We start from the raw sequence: 14,696 nt of genomic DNA on the forward strand, positions 1-14,696 counted from the left end.
TAGCACTCGAATTCGAATGAAAAAAATTATAACTTAAAAAGAAACGTTACCAGAATCGTTAAATCCACTACTAATCACTTATACAATTTTATTGACACACCATTTAATATAATTATTATCATTATCACAGCAAAAGAAAATTGGATCACTATCACATTACGAGGCTAAGAACAATTAGATCAAAAGATATTAAAAAAAAGAGAGAGACTCAGTTAATGCTTATAATTAAGGGATAAAGTCCCCTGCTTCTATTTAGCAACCAACTACCACAATACATTCCTTATAAGTGCTAGTTGTGACACTTGTCAATGAAAGTAATCAAAGATTGGTCACCAACCCTATCTCGAACAACACTAGCAAAAGTCTGGGTCATATGTGTCTCCAAGGCTTTGAGGTTTATCCCATACAAAAAATGAGTTTGTTTAAAATTGATGCACAAGATTTTGTCATACTATTAGATGGATAGACAAACAAGACCACCACCACTAGCTAAGTCGCTATCAATAATTTATGTTTGATGGACCCAATCAATTAAACATATCGTTCTCAAATTCTCATCATATTGACTGCTTCATTGCTTTATACATATCCTTTGTACTAAATTCATGTAACATATAATATACTAGGGAAGCTAAAAGAATCCTCTTCCCGCATAATCTTTGTACTCAAATTTATTTTATTAGTTTGGGCGGATAACACGACAGAGTTTTTATAGTTTAAAGGATGCATGTGTATAAGAAAATAAATAAATAAAGGGGGATGCATATGAAAATAGACGATAAATTTGATGAGTTTTGTTTTTTTGATAAATTTTATTGAGTTTTTGTTTTAATTTTTAATTTTTAAAAAATACCTTATCAAACTTAGAATCTTTGCGCGCGACACGCATAAGCTAGCCCAAGCTCCAGATGGAATATTCGTTTCTCTTCGTTTGGGTTCTTTTTGGCGCTCTCCGTTTCAATCCTTCGTACGTGGACTCAAATCCCTCCACCGACCACTTCCCTTTTGCTTTTCCCTCACCTCCCTCTCTCCATCTCTCTCTCTCTCTCTCTCTCTCTCTAGTTTTTCTTGGAGCCGAAGCGAAGCTGAGAGAGTATAAGGGTTAGGAAAGGTAGGGTTGCGATGGATTTCTACCAGGAGCTGCTCCTTACCGCTCTCATCTCCATCCTCATCGCCTTCCTCATCGGCAAGATCGCCGCTGTAGGCGAGGAATCCGACGACGTAGATCGAACCGAGGTCGCGGCGGATCTTAAGCTCCGGCCGATCAAGGAGGAGGAGGGGGAGGAGGAGAGGGGGGATTCTGGCGGGATCGAGGTGAAAGAAGGTAGATCACGAGAGGAGAAGGAATCTGGAGTTGACGAGGCCGGAGTAGGAGAAGTTCTTATGAAAGAAACGAGCGAGGAGGTGGAGATCGAGAGAATCGATGAGGAAGAGGAAGAGGAAGAGGAAGTGGTAGAGGAAGGGGGATCGTTGCTCCACGGGGAGGATGAGTGGGAGGGGATTGAGAGGAGCGAGGTGGAAGAGCTCTTTGATGTGGCTGTTAAGTATGTGGGAAGTGAGGGCGGTGCGGCGGCGGTGGCGAAGCTAAGTAACGAGTTGCAGATGCAGTTGTATGGGCTTCACAAGGCTGCGACGGAGGGGCCATGCTACGACCCGCACCCCATGGCGTTGAAGCTCTCCACTCGTGCCAAGTGGTATAAAACTCTATCATCTTACTGTATATATATCTCATGAAGCTATTAGTAATTTAGTAGGTTTATTTCCTTTCCTAAAGTGATATAGGCTCCATTTATTTGTTCTAATGTTAGTTATAAGCTGTATTAATTTCGATTCAGGCATTTGCAACTAAGGATTAAGACATAAAAATTTGAAATTAGGATGCATTACTTTAGAATAGTATGCTACTGAAGGTAAGATCACTATATACCTGGATATGAGAGCAATCATACAATAACTAGTGAATTGCCTTGAATAGGATTGATGATGTTTATTTGGAATACCAAAAATAGCCATGTTCTAGAAAGGCAAGGATTGGGGCTTGTTGGAGTGAATAAAATTAGTCAGTTGGTGGTGAGGTTTTTAACTTCAGCTGCACAAAAACTGTAGTGATAAGGGATAAGGCAAAAGGTGAAAGGCAATTTATAGGAAAGAATCACACTAATTCGTGTAGCCTGTTATATAAGCAGGGTACATGGTTGTTACTGACTATAGGCATGGTTTTGTGGTGCTAGGCATGCTTGGCAAAGACTTGGAAATATAAGCCCAGAGGTTGCAATGGAACAATATGTCGCTCTTCTTTCCCAAAATATTCCTGGGTGGATGATAGAGAAATCCAAAGTAAGTCCTGTCTGGAATCTTTCCAGTCATTCTCTTACTTAGATCTAAGGTAGAATACACTAATTTCTTGCTATATTTGCTAGGCGGAACTTAAACAGAGTGATGGCGATGATTCTCCGCTTACAGAGGTATCCCAAAGGGAGACATCTGATTCGAGTTTACTTTTGCACCACCCTTCAACAGTCGAAAGGTACTCATTACTATTGCCAGATGGAGGTTGAAAACTTTTTGAATGTTGGCCTATAGTTTTGTTGATTACACTTAGTCACTGCTTGATTAGTGAATTACCTTATAGATTGTCAGAAGATACTTCCCACACTGACGTCAATGACGAAACAACTGGTCAGAAGCTGTCTAAGGAAGGTACCACTATAGATTTCTGCCTATACTTTTAATCCTTTATCCTCTCTTAGTATGTGTTTTCTATTTCTGAACTCCATCTAGACAATAATTGCTTATATATTTTTCCTACACAGGAATGATTCGTCAGGTTATGTTAAAGAATTGTTAGGCTATATGACAACGCACCATAGTCTAAAGAATTGAAGAACATCTTGTTGTGTATTTGGTATTGCATTCACTTTCTCAAAGTATTCTTCACACCTAGAAAGTTTTAGCCATCTGATTTATCAAGCTCCCTCTCCTACTTTTCTCTTACTAAAACAAGAATGACATTTACTGTTATTTGAAGTTTCAACCAATTTACTTTTTTGACTCTATATGTCATGAAAAATCACATATTTTGTATTAATTATATACATATATCATACTTGTGGAGTTTGTCATGCTTGGTTTTTATGATCCTTTACGAGGAGGAATTTGCAACAGATTCACAATTTTTAACTATTTACCTGTAATTTGAATTCTAAAGTTCTACCATATTGTACTATCTCCTGGTCAAAATGGCAGACAAACCAATAATTATACTCTCGGTTAAACTATAATATGTGATATTCTGGAGGCGATTACCTTATTTTGTTGTCCTGAAGACTGAAGTTGATTGTGGCCCTGTAATTGGCATACTAAGCAAAACTTCCTACAACTAATTTACTAATATTTTGCAATTTGAACCATATGAGTGACACCTTTGGATATTGTAAATAGGTGATCCTTACATTCTTCTATTACAGTGTAATTATGATGTCAAGGGGAACAACAGAGACACTAAAAGAGAACTGTAACCACAAAGGTTTGGGGTTGGGGTGAGTCCTGTGAAGGGGCAACATTGACTTGGCAGGTGGCTTATTCTTGGAATAACTTAGAAGCTTGATTACTTAATAATTAAAACCCAATAAAGTGAGAGTCAGCATGAGGGTCCCTCCTGTACAGGGCCTAGGGATGGTTATGCAGCAGTATGTATACACTTATTATCAGGCTACTTGCTGAATATATTCCTAGATAACGCGATTTTAGTTTAGCGTCTATCTTGGATTAAAGTTGTCAATCTTCAGATGTCGTAGTCTTTTAGGTTTCGTTTAGTTTAAGTCTCACACTTGAACGTGGCTAGCTAAACTCATTTCTTAGTCTCATTTTAACTAGCTTAAATTAGTTTAAGGAAATTGGGTGTTCAGTTGTGTGAATGAGACAAGGAGTATAGTTATTATCTTTGATGTGACTAAAAAAAAGAGAGAAAAAGAGAAAAAGATTTTTGACTCTTTGATTTTAAAGTTTGTTAGTACTAAAATATTATTACTAAATTCTGTTTTTGAATGACAATTTTTTTCTTATTTTGTTTTTAAAAGAAATCCAAATGGTTGTGGGCTTACAAGCCTTTAAGTTTGCAACCATTAAAAGGTTTTGTCGTTTTTCGTTTTCTTTTTCCAAGTCTTAAGGGCTCCTTGCCAGCTTAATGTAAGCTCGAGTGTAATGTCGCATAATTTTCTTTTTAAGAAGTTCTCAATTGTGGACTTTATTCAAAAGAAAAAAGAATAAGAAAAAAGTAGCCTAGTGAGCTACTGCAGGCTTACAAGGCCATTTACAGGCTTAAAAGCCTACAATTGTCTTGTAAGCTATTGCGGACATAGTAAATTTTGATTGTTTTTGGAAAAAAAAATGTGTTCATTTTAAAGGGAAATTGAGGACATATGAGATAGAATTTTTAAAAAAATGTGTTATTATTATATTGATATGATATGAAAAAGTGAAAAATGGGTTGATTTTGGATAGAAATTAATGATGTTAGAACATGATTGATGACATTTCAAGTACTTTAAGAATAAATCAAACTTAGACTCATTTTACTTTCTCTCCTCTGTTTGGTTTTGGATTTGGTTAGAGGTAAAATGGTGTTTAATTACTGAATATAGTTAATGGTCCCTAGCCAATTTCAGGATTAGCCTTAGCCTCGAACCAAACACAGGCTTATGGATTATAAGCAAGATCTTTTACTATCCTTGGTTTTGACAGCTGGTAATTATATTAGTTATTCTTCCTTTGAGGCGATGCTAGTTATTTTTCATTTGAGTGCTCATTATTTCTTGCCACTGTTTTGTCCCATTAACTCTTGTGTCATTAGGAACCGTCTCCTGCTATCTTCCACAAAATAGTGAACTACCCCATGCAATCTCTACATTCATTTGTGATGTAGTGATGTACCTACAATCAGAGTTAAAAGTATAATAATAGGCGGTGTTTTCCCATACAAATTCACGTGAAATGCCTAGCACTTTGGCTATTTAGCCTCATTGCTGCTGCATGTATATATATTTCTCCACTTCTTATTTCTTATTCTTATTCTTCTTCTTTCTTTTTTTTTGCTTGCAGGAGTAACCAAAACATTTCTTTTTAACCTGCTCTCTCCAGCAAGAATGACATTCTTAACGTTCTTCCTGTGACATTGGATGACCCACTTTGTAGGATTGTCCTTATAATTGCTGGTACTTGCCTGGTAGCATTGGTTGTATCTACATTTGGTCCGATAACCTACTTAAAAGCTTGCTCAGTTTCTACGGACTGTAAATATATGTATTTACAAAGCAAATGGCTTATTTATGAATATTGTAAGCCTTGTTTATGCTCTACTCCGTTATTTTATTATAGACAACCATTCCAGGTTATCCCACTATTGCACAAAAGATGTCAGTACTCATTAGCTTCTTTCTTAGGAGCAAGTGGGCTTAAGCCCAGTTTATATGTCTAAGCCTATCATATTGATAATGCAGCTTATGTTGTTTAAGTTTTCTTTTCTTTTTGTGAAAAAAAATTTACATAGAAACTTAAAATAGTTACTGTCCATCACAAAGGTCAACAATATCTCAGAAATATCTGAATAACCCTACACAGTATATCGAACCCCCTAACCAAAGAAAAACTACCATCAACCAGAACCACAAAGGGTCTGCAAACAATACACACCAAAATCATACCAACAATCACAACTTTCAACACAATAACGGCAACCAAACAACTAACTACCAACAACACAACCAAGCAACTAACAACAGAAAAAACAAGTTCCAACCAATCAAAATATACGAGGCAGAACAATCCCATAATACTATAACAAAACATCCTGAACCACATTCCAGACCATCTAAACCTTCAACAGTCATTCAGAATCACAGTATTGTGATACTGTGAGACAACCTTTTCCGGCCACTTATTTTAAGTTATAATCTGAGAATATTCATTCTTTCATTTTCCCTGTGATGGTATAAACAAGCAGGTACCCTTAGTATATGAAGCATGACTTTGTAGTGATTCATCCAAGTAAATTGGAGCACAAGGCCACAGGCGGAAGATTTGCCATTCTCTGACATTCATCTAATCTCTCAAACCACCTATCGAACACCTATCACGCATCAACCAAACACCTGCCATCAGAACTATCCATAAAAAAGAAAAAAGAAAAAAGAAAAAAGAAAAAAGAAAAAAGAAAAAAGAAAAAAGAAAAAAGAAAAAAGAAATATTGATTGGGTCTGTCAGACAACCTCAGAGCCACCCCAGCCCGGCGGTAGCCAAGCTGAGAACGATCCTCTACAGCCCTAAATCCCTAAGGATTTCAGCCATTAATCACGCTCTGGCAGTGAGGTCATGTTTCATCCACCAGACTTAAGTTGCCTGTCTCCTTTACACTAAAGGATTCAGTGGTACGAGCCTATAGAACAGATCCTGTTCAAGTAAGGTCGTGCCATACGTACCAACTCCTCTTTTTATAAGTAGCGATTTCCTTTATCAATATATCGATATGGTACTAAACTACATTCAAACGCAATCCCACAGTTGGGCTTAGGGGTGCTCATGGGCCATGGCCCGGGTTTGGACTTGGCCCAATCCAGTCTCTTGCTAAGCCTCATTTGATTTAAAATTTTATTAGAAATAAACTAAATTATTTAGGAAGCCAAATTGTATACTTGGTCTCTCATATATTTACTTTTTAGAAAAAGATTTCTAATCGTACCTTTGAATCAAATTTGTTTTCTTCTATCCCATATGCAATAATCAAATTTTAAATATTTTTAACCTGCATGCATTTTATATTGAGTGCTTTCGTTAAGAAGGTGGCAAAAAATTTAAATAATTAAAATAAAAATTTAAATCTAATAGATTGGTCGGATGCTACGTGCTTGGATCGGATCGGATTGGGTCGGGCTTAGACAAGATTTAGACCCGACCCAGTCCAATAGATATCCGGGTCGGGTCCTGCTGTGCCTAAGAGGATCCGAGTCGGGCCTTGGCCCAGTTTTCTCAGGCCCCATGGTTTGCTGCCCAACTAGGTTGGCCTTTGACTTCGAGTCGCAATCTAAATTGGTCTTAGCCGATTTGGGATTCTAGCTCGATTCTGTTAACTTCTCTCGCTCGGTCGCTTCGATCGTTCCCAAAATCGAGAAAGAAGAGAGAGGAGAGGTAATGGTGATGGTGTAGTGAGTGAGGAGGAACTCCGGTGAACGAGAACGAGGCCACGATGCTTCGAAAGGGCATCATCGCCTTAGTCGTCCTTGTCATCGTCTTCCTCGCCTTCTCCGTCTCCCGCAAGCAGGTGCAGTAACTCCCTCACTTCCTATCTATTTCTTGCTATCCGATCCCGTGCTGCTACTATCCGTCTCTCGATCTTGCTCGAACCATCTCGCAGTCACAGTTTGGATCGAAATGGGAGTGTAATTTTGCGGGTGGATGGGGGTGTTTTTGTTAGGTATTGTGATCTCGGTGGAGATCCGCAGCAGCCAGTCTTATTGCGGGGATAATTTTCTCCTGAGAAATTTAGCCCTGAAAATTTTGTAAAATTTAAAAGATTTTGTCTAATTTTCGTGTATTTTCTTTTTTGTGCAGGGAGGGATTAAGGTGGAAAAGTTGCCTGAAATAACGCATAGAGTTTACTTGGATGTTGACATTGATGGGCAGCACATAGGTACATATTCGAGGAAGTCTTGCTTCTTCCAACTGCATTATATGATATGTTAATTCTATCCGCATGCTTCTTTAATTCACTGCTACTCTCGTTTCTTTCTTAGTTCAATTATCTGAAACTTATTCTTTTCTTATTATGTCATCTCTTTATTTTAAGTTTGAATAATCATCTGAGTCAACTGCTCCAATTAATGGTCGAATGCTAGACATGCCACTGAGATATGATGGATATGTAAGCAATTTTTTTTGTCATAAGTGTGACCATTCTGCATGATACTCTCTCCATTTTTTTTTTCAACATGACTCGCCACTCATATTGCTAACTTGTAATTGTGTAATTTGGTCAAATAGCCTGCTGCTTTTAAAAGTTTTTGCCACAGCTGCCTAGGCAGAGATCATACCTTGAGCTTTAAATTGCTGCCGATGCTTCTATACATTTTTCTTCAATTTCTGTGCAGGTAGAATTGTTATTGGATTGTATGGAGAGCTGGTGCCAAAAACTGTTGGTATGCTGATGTTCCTTTTCTTCTGTATCATTTATACGTTGCACCAAATTGGTTTTACCTATACTTCCAGATTACAAATTTAATATAGATTACTGTTTTTTAATTTGGATTTATGAAATGGTTATGTGCAATATCTAGTTGCGAGGTTTCTTTTTCCAAAGCCAATGAAACCTATTTCTTCACAGTTTCATTCCTCTGCCACCTCAGTTTTTGTTTTTGGGTCTTATTATCTGCGACTTCAGGAGAGAGTTATGTGCCTACTACAACTTTGGCCGAATTTTGTTATTATCTTTCCCCTACATGTGGCTGTAGTGCTTTTATAGAGCCATCTATTAATGATGTCAGATCAGTTTGTAAGACATTTGAGTGCCCTGCCATTATGATAGTATTCCAACATTAGAGGGAAAAGTTGGTCTAATCTGGGCAAAGCTTTGGGGCTCCCTGTCACTGAAGGCCTTAAAACATCTGATAAAATGCCACAGAACTTCTGAGCTGAATAGTCCTTCATGTGTTGAGTTCTTAGTGGCCATGAGTTATATTTATTATGTACCCATATCTCTCATGAGCATTCATTTTTCATCACCCCCCTTATCCTGTTTGCACAAATCAAACTCTAGCCTGCTTATAATATTTAACCTGATGATCAATCTTGTTATTAATGTTGTATTTATGTCAGAGGTCTTCATATATTCCTTCCATATTAATTATCTTTTGCCTTTTGAATTCATGACCCATTTTCCAAGGTGACGTCTGACGCTCTCTTTTTGTGGTACGGCAGAAAATTTCAGGGCTCTTTGCACAGGTACTTGACTCTCATTGAACTGTAATGATTCAAATGTATTGGTTTGATAGTTGTTTCCTTAGACTGCAAGAGACATGAAATAATTTAAGAAAATGAGCTCTTTCAGAAGTTATGTGATGTCATTAATCATTATATGCTTGGCAGGTGAAAATGGCAATGGGCCCAATGGAAAACCTCTTCACTATAAGGGAACACCATTTCATCGCATAATTTCTGGTTTTATGATACAAGGCGGTGATATCACTTATGGTGATGGAAGGGGCAAAGAATCTATATATGGTGGCACCTTTCCTGATGAGAACTTCATCGTAAAACATTCGCAAGCAGGTTTAGATATTCAATCGATGAATTCTATTTCTTGGTTGAATATGTGTCCAGCTCAAGATGATAATTATGCAAATAACTAAACTGCATTCATTTCTCCTGGATATAGTTCTTTGTATTCTCATCATGCGAAGTAAATAGAAAATGCTAAAGATTCTACTGGAACTTGTTTATCTTTCTCATATGCTGCAACATCATCTTGCCTGCTGAATGATTTAAAAGCTTCGAAAGGTTTGATCCTACTTTACAAAATTTCAGTGAGCCCGAGCTATCAGTACGATGGGTTGTTAGGTAGTAATTATGCTCTGACATACCAACTGAACTATTATATTTCCAGCAATTTGGTTAGAAAACAACTTTTATGTTAAAGAAGGAAGGATTTGTCAGAAATTAGGTTGATACACCTAGAAATGCAAACAGATCATGGAAGAATACTATGCCAAAATGAAAATTTCAGTTATCCAGATCTACCTGTTTTTCTTTAATTTCAATGTGTCCTGTTTAAGTTAAGAGCAAAAGATATTTAAAATTTGCAATGCTTTCTATCCTTTGTCTGTCATGTTTGATGGACTTGAGAGTTGAGACAATATATCTGCTGTTTTCTAATATTCACTGTCATCTTAAATGTTCATTCTTCTTGTAGGTATTGTTTCTATGGTGAACTCAGGGCCGGATTCCAATGGATCTCAGTTCTTCATAACCACAATTAAGACAAGCTGGTAAGGATTGATCTCAGAACCTGTGAAAGCTAGGAGTGAATTTAACTGATAAATGTCCAACAATTCTGGCTTCCTAGGCTGGACGGCGAGCATGTTGCCTTCGGCAAGGTGATTCAGGGCATGGATACCGTCTACGCGATCGAAGGAGGAGCTGGGACTTACAATGGTAAACCCAGGAAGAAGGTTCTAATTGCTGACTCAGGGGAGATACCCAAGAGCAAATGGGATGAGGAAATGTGAGATTTCGGTGTCGCAATCCCCAACATCATGAAGCAGTTTCACTATCAAAACGAATTTGATGGGGTGGATGCTTGCACTACGACTTCCACTTGATCTGAAGAACTATAGGAAATAGTTGGTGGGATTAATATCTTCTGAGTTTTGAATCAATTGTTAGTTTGTTGTTTGCTAGGAGTATTATCTTGTAACATGCAATTTTTTCTCACTTAAGACATAAGAGTGATATCCCAGTTTCTGTGGCATGTATTGTTTGTACTGCTAGTGAAGTTCCTCTAATACTTTGATGCCAAGTGAAATTATTCACCTCGTTCACGAATAAGCAGGCCTGGATAAAAATAATGATATCTTCTTATTCGCCTAGTTATTCAAGTTGGATTCGGATCCTCATGGGTCCGACCCGGTTGGAACGCCTTTTCGCGCCGCTAAAATACCCTCCACTCTGCCACCGATTTATTCTCGCCGTCATCCGCCGGACCACTGGGAGAAATACCGCCCGTTCTTGTTCTCCGCCGTCTCCTCCCTCTTTTCCTTCCAAACCCTAAAAATCCCTCTTTTTTATTTTTCATTATTACCTTCTCCTTTACTAGTCGGGGCATGGCTTCCTCGATTCTCTCCGACTGCTCCTCCTCGGCCACCGCACGTCTTCTTCCCTTCCACAGGAAGCTACACGCTCAAGACTTCCGGTTCCACCGCTCTGTTTCGATTCCGTTGCGGCCTCCGAGCCCGACCTCGTCTCGCTCCGCCGCCTCGCGGTTTTGGAGCTTGTCCGCGGTCACTCCAGGTTCTATTTCGACGACTTCACTTCGGTTGTTTTCTTTTTCTTTCTGTTTTCACCACTTGTAATGTAGAGAACAATGGCGGAAAGCTGGTATCTTTTCTTGCTTCTTGATATAGTAGATACCTCGACATGAATTAGGTCATGCTTTCTCTACCTTGTTGTAAGCTACTGCGTGCAAGGTAAATCTTTCATGTTTAAAAGAAGCAGGTCTAGAATTGGTTTAAAGGAGAGTCTGGGCGGAAAAGTCTAGTCTTGAAGAAACTAGTAGTACCCTTTTATCTTAGTCCACCTCCCAACTAGCTGCACTCCTAATGGACTCTTTTTTTTAATCCATAGAGTGTGCCTTTCCTTCATTATCTCTCTTACCATTGCCCCCTCGTTCCACTATTGCTCTTCCTATTCCAGAAAACTGGAATCACGAGTCTAGATATATAGTAGTGCACTGTTACTTAGAAGTTTCAATTTCCGCAATGAAAAGCTCCCTAAAATGTAAAATGGGCAAAATATAATTTACTTCCCTTTGGTTGTGATTTGACCTGATTTCAATATTCGCTCCTGTACTTCAAATCTAAACATTCAACTCCTCTGTGGTCTATGCCAAATTGCAGCCTTTAGATTTTTCATCCAATACAAATGACCAAATTACCTCTATTTTGATTGGTCTATATTTTTTACCACGAGTAAGTTACTAAATGACCAAACTATTCCTACATTATCGAATCAAGTTCTATTTTTTTGGGAGTAATTTAGTCTTTTTATATCTCCGCTAATAATTGACTAACGGTTATGACTTAGTTTAGACCACAAAGAATTAAGTGCTTAAGTTAAAGGTACATGGGCAAATTGAAATCGGGCAAAATTACATGAGGTAAAATATAATTTACCCATATAAAATCTTTCTTGCAAGCTAAAGTATCGGTTTATGGTTTTTGAGTCAATTCCTTGTTTAAGTGTAGACAATTGTTTTTATATGATTACCTGTTTAAATTTCACTATTTCAGTCTGAGTTTAATGTTCATTTGACGATTTAAAAAAGAAGAAGATAATCTTCTGAGTTAAAAGTTGTCTTTCATCTTGTGGAACCTCTAAATATTATTTGAAAATTTCAGCTTGCTACTGCAAGTTAAATTAGATGTGTTTGCTTCTATCTTTTATTATACATCTCTAACTATTCATCTTTTCCAAATTCCATCAATCTTACCTTGTTGTCAGATATTAGTTGCTCAAGCATTGTTTGTTTGCCTTTTTAGTTGCTATGACTACTGATACTTCTGCTAAGCTTATTGATGGGAAGATGGTGGCAAAGCAAATTAAAGATGAAATAGCTGGAGAAATAGCTAAGATGAAAGACGCAATTGGTATAGTTCCTGGATTGGCAGTCATTCTAGTTGGGGCAAGGAAAGATTCTCAAACTTATGTCCGTAACAAGAAGAAAGCTTGTGAAGCTGTTGGTATCAAGTCCTATGAAGTTCACTTGCCTGAGGATAGCACAGAGGAAGAAGTTCTTAAGCATATTTCAGGCTTTAATGATGATCCATCAGTTCACGGGATTTTGGTTCAGTTGCCTCTACCTCGTGTAAGTCTCATGATTTAATCATTCAGTTGGTAAGAAAGCTTATTATGCTTGCTAAGATATATAATTGTTTATAGTTTATCACGATTATTTGTGCATGAACTTTGAATAACTTTTTTTTTTCTCAAAGAGTCAGATATTTTTAAGGTTCTTTTGTTGCATATTATGCAGACACAGTCTAACATCATAAGCGCATCACCGATATTATGGAAGAATAATCTCTTACTGAATTGGGGAAGTAATAAATACTGATGAATAGTCAGGATGCTTTTTCATCAATTAAAAAATTTTAAAATAGAGTTGGGATTAGTTTTCATATTTCAACTATTATATCCTGTCTAAAGTTTGAGAATTATCAACCCCACCACAGTTCTAGCTTTTACCTCACATATCATATTTCTCCATGTGGCCAGCCTTTCAATTCCTAAGGGATTCTTCTAACTTAGTTACTCCTATCCACCAACTGTTATTTTAGGTTATACAGCGAGCTTCTTGCTTACATCATTTTGCTTTCTTCCAGGCATTTACCCACACTTCACATAAAGATGGTGTTAGATTGGTTATCGCTAGTTAAAGTTTGTGTGATCTTCCATGGGGTTTGTAAGCTGTGATTGTTTGGGATGATCCGATGTTGTTTAAAGATTCTTTAATGATGCTAATGTTGTGAGTGGTGGAAAAATGTCACCTCATGCTATTTCAGCTTATCTGTTTTCAGCATTTTGCAGGTGCTGTTTCTTGGAAGGAGATAGTTAATATTACAATTTATTTTGATTTTTGAAATATTTTTTCGTCAGTTTATGTGAAAAACGTAACGCATGTGCAATATTGCCAAGATGTTGCCATGTGTGGCTTTATTAAATATCTAATCCACATATAGATCAGTGAGCTTGTTTCTTTGGTGGCATAATAAAGTGCTTGACTTAACCAATAAATTGTACTCTTATCTTTCCTTCTCATAATTGGAATATATGGGATTTCCTTTTTTAATTTAATTACCTATTGTTGTTTGTTATGCTGCAGCATATGAATGAGCAGAGCATTTTAAATGCTGTTAGTATTGAGAAAGATGTTGATGGTTTCCATCCGCTGAATATCGGCCGTCTTGCAATGCAAGGTAGGGAACCCTTATTTGTTCCTTGTACTCCCAAAGGATGTATGGAGTTGCTGCACAGGTATGCTGTTGATATCAAGGGGAAACGAGCTGTGGTAGTTGGCCGGAGCAATATTGTTGGGATGCCTGCTGCACTTTTATTGCAAGTATGTACCATCATCTTTGACTATAACATTTTTATTTGGACAGTGGAATAAGCATCTATCCTTCTGTTATCCTTCTCATGGGAAATTTTGGGTCTCAATAACTTTGTCAGAAAGCAAATGCAACTATCAGCATTGTGCATTCTTACACTAAGAACCCTGAGGAAATTACCAGACAAGCCGATATTGTCATTGCAGCTGTTGGAGTCGCCAATCTGGTAAGAGGTAGCTGGATAAAGCCTGGTGCAGTCGTGATAGATGTTGGGATTAATCCAATTGATGTAAGAGACTCACTTCTTGCTATATGAAACAAATTATAATATTCTTCTTTTCAGTTATTTGTACAATACCTGTGTATGGGGCACTGCACTGAGCTATTTTCATTTAATTGAGTGACGTTCTGCTAATGAAGAAATGAACAAATATTTTTCAGGACGCTGAAAGTCCTCGAGGTTACCGGCTAGTGGGTGATGTCTGTTATGAAGAGGTCTCAAAGATAGCCTCCGCTATTACGCCTGTTCCTGGTGGGGTTGGTCCAATGACCATTGCAATGCTTTTATCTAACACTCTCGACTCGGCGAAGAGAATCCACAACTTCAAGTAAAATTGCAACTTCGAAGGTTTATTTAGCTTAAAGAAGTTCAAAGCTTGTTGAGTCCTGTGGCTAACTGTTCTGTTCCCTCTTAAATTTGAGATTCAGATTAGATCCACATAATGGCTCCCCTAAAATGGGTCCAGATATGGAATTATGTAATGAATAATTTTGACAACAGCTTGAGAGCCGGCTGATGTTATTTTTATATATATTTCTGGCCAT

At 37.6% G+C, this 14,696-nt stretch overlaps 3 protein-coding genes and 1 non-coding gene across 5 annotated transcripts; 3 read left to right on the forward strand and 1 right to left on the reverse strand.

The window, feature by feature from the left end:
- The first annotated feature begins 962 nt into the window (after window positions 1–962).
- LOC140771428 (uncharacterized) lies at window positions 963–5,332 on the forward strand. Of its 2 annotated transcripts, XR_012106163.1 has the most exons (6): window positions 963–1,694; window positions 2,232–2,337; window positions 2,421–2,527; window positions 2,633–2,700; window positions 2,814–2,905; window positions 5,101–5,332. XR_012106163.1 is itself a non-coding variant. In XM_073112983.1 (5 exons), the coding sequence occupies exons 1-5, from the start codon at window positions 1,123–1,125 to the stop codon at window positions 5,169–5,171; spliced, it is 924 nt and encodes a 307-aa protein (XP_072969084.1). In that variant the 5' UTR covers window positions 965–1,122; the 3' UTR covers window positions 5,172–5,332. The 2 variants fall into 2 exon arrangements, 1 of the variants encoding a protein (XP_072969084.1); XM_073112983.1 differs by lacking the exon at window positions 2,814–2,905 and having other exon boundaries at window positions 965–1,694.
- Window positions 5,333–6,251: 919 nt separating this feature from the next.
- On the reverse strand, window positions 6,252–6,465 carry LOC140771538 (small nucleolar RNA U3). The gene has a single exon (XR_012106192.1). It is a non-coding gene; the product is annotated as a small nucleolar RNA U3 (small nucleolar RNA).
- A 642-nt stretch (window positions 6,466–7,107) lies between these two features.
- On the forward strand, window positions 7,108–10,588 carry LOC140770128 (peptidyl-prolyl cis-trans isomerase CYP21-1). Its single transcript, XM_073111143.1, has 7 exons — window positions 7,108–7,315; window positions 7,606–7,684; window positions 8,142–8,189; window positions 8,968–8,991; window positions 9,136–9,318; window positions 9,959–10,034; window positions 10,112–10,588. The coding sequence occupies exons 1-7, from the start codon at window positions 7,241–7,243 to the stop codon at window positions 10,272–10,274; spliced, it is 648 nt and encodes a 215-aa protein (XP_072967244.1). The 5' UTR covers window positions 7,108–7,240; the 3' UTR covers window positions 10,275–10,588.
- Window positions 10,589–10,713: 125 nt separating this feature from the next.
- LOC140770129 (bifunctional protein FolD 4, chloroplastic) lies at window positions 10,714–14,695 on the forward strand. Its single transcript, XM_073111144.1, has 5 exons — window positions 10,714–11,055; window positions 12,303–12,628; window positions 13,646–13,882; window positions 13,993–14,160; window positions 14,313–14,695. The coding sequence occupies exons 1-5, from the start codon at window positions 10,869–10,871 to the stop codon at window positions 14,481–14,483; spliced, it is 1,089 nt and encodes a 362-aa protein (XP_072967245.1). The 5' UTR covers window positions 10,714–10,868; the 3' UTR covers window positions 14,484–14,695.
- The last annotated feature ends 1 nt before the right edge of the window (window position 14,696 follows it).

The sequence above is a fragment of the Typha angustifolia genome, chromosome 11, assembly GCF_048772165.1.
Source record: "Typha angustifolia cultivar Huaian chromosome 11, ASM4877216v1, whole genome shotgun sequence".
NCBI classification, from domain to species: domain Eukaryota; kingdom Viridiplantae; phylum Streptophyta; class Magnoliopsida; order Poales; family Typhaceae; genus Typha; species Typha angustifolia.

Coding starts and splice junctions, on each gene's coding strand:
- LOC140770128 (XM_073111143.1), top strand. CDS start 7,241: ATGCTTCGAAAGGGCATCATCGCCTTAGTCGTCCTTGTCATCGTCTTC. Junction 7,316..7,605: donor TCTCCGTCTCCCGCAAGCAG/GTGCAGTAACTC, acceptor TTTTTTGTGCAG/GGAGGGATTAAGGTGGAAAA. Junction 8,992..9,135: donor TTTCAGGGCTCTTTGCACAG/GTACTTGACTCT, acceptor TATGCTTGGCAG/GTGAAAATGGCAATGGGCCC.
- LOC140771428 (XM_073112983.1), top strand. CDS start 1,123: ATGGATTTCTACCAGGAGCTGCTCCTTACCGCTCTCATCTCCATCCTC. Junction 1,695..2,231: donor CTCTCCACTCGTGCCAAGTG/GTATAAAACTCT, acceptor TTGTGGTGCTAG/GCATGCTTGGCAAAGACTTG. Junction 2,701..5,100: donor TCAGAAGCTGTCTAAGGAAG/GTACCACTATAG, acceptor TTTTGCTTGCAG/GAGTAACCAAAACATTTCTT.
- LOC140770129 (XM_073111144.1), top strand. CDS start 10,869: ATGGCTTCCTCGATTCTCTCCGACTGCTCCTCCTCGGCCACCGCACGT. Junction 11,056..12,302: donor CTTGTCCGCGGTCACTCCAG/GTTCTATTTCGA, acceptor TTGCCTTTTTAG/TTGCTATGACTACTGATACT. Junction 14,161..14,312: donor TTGGGATTAATCCAATTGAT/GTAAGAGACTCA, acceptor AATATTTTTCAG/GACGCTGAAAGTCCTCGAGG.